The sequence below is a fragment of the Saccostrea echinata genome, unplaced genomic scaffold, assembly GCF_033153115.1.
Source record: "Saccostrea echinata isolate AGI-Se365-2 ecotype Australia unplaced genomic scaffold, CSIRO_AGI_Sech_v1 ptg000062l, whole genome shotgun sequence".
NCBI classification, from domain to species: Eukaryota; Metazoa; Mollusca; class Bivalvia; order Ostreida; family Ostreidae; genus Saccostrea; species Saccostrea echinata.
Window position 1 is genome coordinate 3,929,069 of NW_026889811.1, and position 3,784 is coordinate 3,932,852.

The following is a 3,784-nucleotide window of genomic DNA, read 5'->3' on the forward strand; positions in this document are numbered from 1 at the left end:
TTTCTGGTCTTGGTGCATCTTGTATAGCCTTGACCTTGTCCAACATTGGTCTCAATTGTTCATTGCCAATCACATGACCTAGACAATTCAAACTGGAATAGGCCAATGAGCACTTACTTGGTTTAGCAGTTAGACCTGCACTACGTAGACGCTGAAAAAGTTCGTCAAGTACTTTGAGATGATGTTCAAATGTCTCTGTGAAAATAATTATGTCGTCAATAAAATTGTCAACATTTTCCATGTCACTCAAAACTTTCCGCATCAATCGGGAAAAAGTAGCTGGTGCTGTAACTAAACCAAAGGGCATAACGCAAAATTGAAATAACCCTTTACTTGTTCTAAAGGCTGTCTTTGGTTTAGATGCCTCTGTCAGTTTTATTTGCCAATAACCCTTTGATAAGTCAATTTTTGAGAAATATTTGTATCCTGCAAATTTTGCAAACATTTCGTCTGCGTCTGGTATTGGCTCCGCGTCAAAAATTGTTTGTCTGTTTAGTAGTCGAAAGTCAATACAAAATCGATTGGTACCATCCTCTTTTGGAACAATAACTATTGGTGAACAAAAGGGAGACTCAGATGGTTCAATGATATTTAATTTCAACATATCACTCACCTCTTTGTTGACTGTTTCTTCCAAAGAAAAGGGGACTGAACGTGTTTTGACATGTATTGGCTTATCACTTACCATGCGGATGTCATGTTCTAAAATATTCGTACTTCCTGGTTGGTCTTGTAGAACGTCACCATACTTGGCTATAGTACTCATCAACTTTTCCCTTTCCTCGGTCGATAGCAAACCATTGATATCCACGTCTGTGCCTTGGTCAGAATCTAGTGCCGGATAGTCATCTAACTGTCCTTCCTGTGTTGTGTCTTCCACACAGTCCACAAATGTAGCATTTACTGAACCAAATACACTTTCATCAGTCACAAAAAGAACATTGTTACATTGTGCTCTTTCAACATATTTCTTGAGTAGATTAATGTGAAAAGTCTTTACTTTTCCATTCATTTTCAACTGATAGTCAACACGGTTTACCTTCTTTAAAACCTCAAAAGGCCCTTTCCATTGGAGAAGCAACTTATTGTTGTCTGTAGGCATTGAAATAAGAGCTTTGTCACCTACCTTTAGAGATCTATTTCTAGCTTTCTTTTCGTAGTACTTCTTGTACCTGGTGGCGGATTTTTCAAGGTTTTCTCTGGCAAGCTGGGCCATGGACTGCAATCTCTCTTTCAGATCTAAAACATACTGATAAGTTGTTTTCACGTTTGGATCTTCTATTTCCTTGGTACAAAGTTCTTTCAAAATAGACATGGGACCTCGTACTTGCCTTCCATAGACTAATTCAAAAGGTGAGAACCCCAAGCTTTCCTGCGGTAACTCTCTATAAGCAAAGAGAACTGCATTTATATACTTATCCCAGTCCTTAGGCTTCTCTGCACAAAGTCGTTTTAAGATTTGTTTCAAAGTCCCATTAAAGCGTTCGACTAACCCATTACAGGAGGGATGATAAGGTGTGGTTGTCCACTGCTTCATAGAAATGAGACGACTTACCTCCTTCATAAGAGACGACGTGAATTGAGTACCCATGTCCGTTAACATTTCTCTTGGTATACCTACCCTAGAGAAAATTTCCATTAACGCTTCTGCAACTCTTTCTGTCTCTATACTTGGCAAAGCTACGGCTTCTGGATAACGGCTTGAATAATCTACTAGAGTAAGTATGTACCTGTTACCCTTTTCCGTGACTGGAGTTAACGGACCCACTATATCAACTGCAACTCGTTGGAATGGTACATCAATTAATGGCATACGTTCTAAAGGCACTTTGCTCACCCTACCTTTTTGAAGAGTACGCTGACATATATCACAGGACTGGCAAAACCGTCGGATGTCACTCTGGAGTCCTGGCCAGAAAAACTCTGAGTTAACCCTGGTTATTGTCCGCTGGATACCTAGATGTCCTGCTAATAAAGAATCATGTGCTAACTTCATGACTAATGCGCGAAATTTCTCTGGAACTACAAGCTGAGAAAATACCTTATTGACGCTGTCGTCGTTCGCTACAAACTCTCGATAAAGCAAACCATTCTTTTTATACCATTTTACCTTACCGTTTTTCTTCTGGTGAACAGTATTATGTTCTGCATAATCCCGAATCTTAGTAAGGGTTGGATCCTCCTCTTGTGCAGTCTTGATACAGTGTGGTTCTATTACGTCTGTGATTATGTTGGGTACCTTCAGAGGTGGATAAGGCTTCTCTCTGTTCCTTTTCTGTTGTCTCGTTTCTACTGCGTTGACCTGCCAATTCTCGTCTGCTTTGTCTGGAAGTGTTGCATCTGGAACATTTCCTATTATCAAATCATACACTGGATTTTCCATACACCATACCTTGTGATAACCACACAAATAGGGAGTATCGATGAACACTTCTGCTACAGGAACTGTAATTTTTGAGCCGTCAGCTAAGACACACACCTGTTGCTTACCGTCTACAAGGTCTTTCTCACTTACCTTGGATTTCCGTACAACAATTCCACTGCATCCAGTATCCCTCAAAACAGTCACAGGATTTCCGTTGATGTAACCCGCAGAGATAAGCATGGAAAAATTTACAGACTTCTGACAAGCTGAAGTAAGAGTAGTGGGCGACATGTTCACCATCGAATCTATGATAGAATCTGAAGGTAAAGTACTCACAAAACAGACTGGTTTTTCATTTATTTGTGCAGTAGGTGATTCTCCTTTGGTTCTTACTTCAGATACACTACCAACAACCGGTTTGGCTTTACATTCTGAAGCAATATGCCCTACTCTGTGACACTTAAAGCATCTTCTATCTGACTTGGGTACAAACTTACCTGTATTTGTTGTCTTCATATGCACATTGTCTCTGTTCTTAGTACTGTATGTTTTCTTGATTGATTCTTGTTTCTTCTGCAATAAACCCTTACCTTTATCTACTGCCTGGACTGAGCTCAGGTTTCTAGCATCTTTGTATTGGTCTGCAAGATCTGCCATTTTCTTAAGACTATCTGGAATGCGCTCTTTCAGAAATAAACGTAATTCTTGACTACAAATATGTAAAAATTGGTCACGCAACATGAGATCGTACAAACCCTGAAATGTTTTTGGTGCTTTTGCCATTTCTATCCATCTATCAAAATAGCTACTTAGGCGAACTGAAAATTGTGCAAAAGTTTCCAATTGATCAGGTCGACAAGATCTAAACTTTTTCTTAAACCCGTCATCCGTCAGTTCAAACCGTCTCAGTAGAGCTTTCTTCAAATTCTTATAGTCTAAGGCCTCACTTTTGGGCATTAACGAGTAAACATCTAGAGCTTTACCCCGTAAAAGAGCACTTAAGTTAACAGCCCAATTCTCTTCACCCCATTTTTGTGCTTCTGCATACCTTTCGAATCGGAGAAGGAAACTGTCCATCTCATCATGTTCTTCATTAAATACAGGAAGCTTTGGAGCTTTAGGCGTAACTCGACCTTGACTGTGATCAGATTGCACATCTTTGCTTGTATTTACTACCTGTGATTCATACACTTTCTCAACTTTCATCTGCTCAATCTCATACCAATATCTCTCCTTCTCTAACTCCAATGAAACTTTCTCTTTCTCTGCCTCACAATCTAGTCTTTTCTTTTCTAATTCTCTCTCCGCATTTCCCTCGTCTCTCTGAATAGCTTGTTGTTCTCTAATGAAAGTTGTTAACTCCTCGTCTTTCAACCCTAATGACTCTCCATATTCTTTTAGTTGATTTAGTATATCCAT

The 3,784-nt window shown here is 39.5% G+C and overlaps 1 protein-coding gene across 1 annotated transcript; it reads right to left on the minus strand.

The window, feature by feature from the left end:
* Window positions 1-3,784, minus strand: LOC133175302 (uncharacterized). Its single transcript, XM_061310397.1, has 2 exons — window positions 614-3,784; window positions 1-195 (listed from the first exon to the last, which is right to left on the minus strand). Exons 1-2 carry the CDS (start codon window positions 3,782-3,784, stop codon window positions 130-132), a joined length of 3,237 nt encoding a protein of 1,078 aa, XP_061166381.1. The 3' UTR covers window positions 1-129.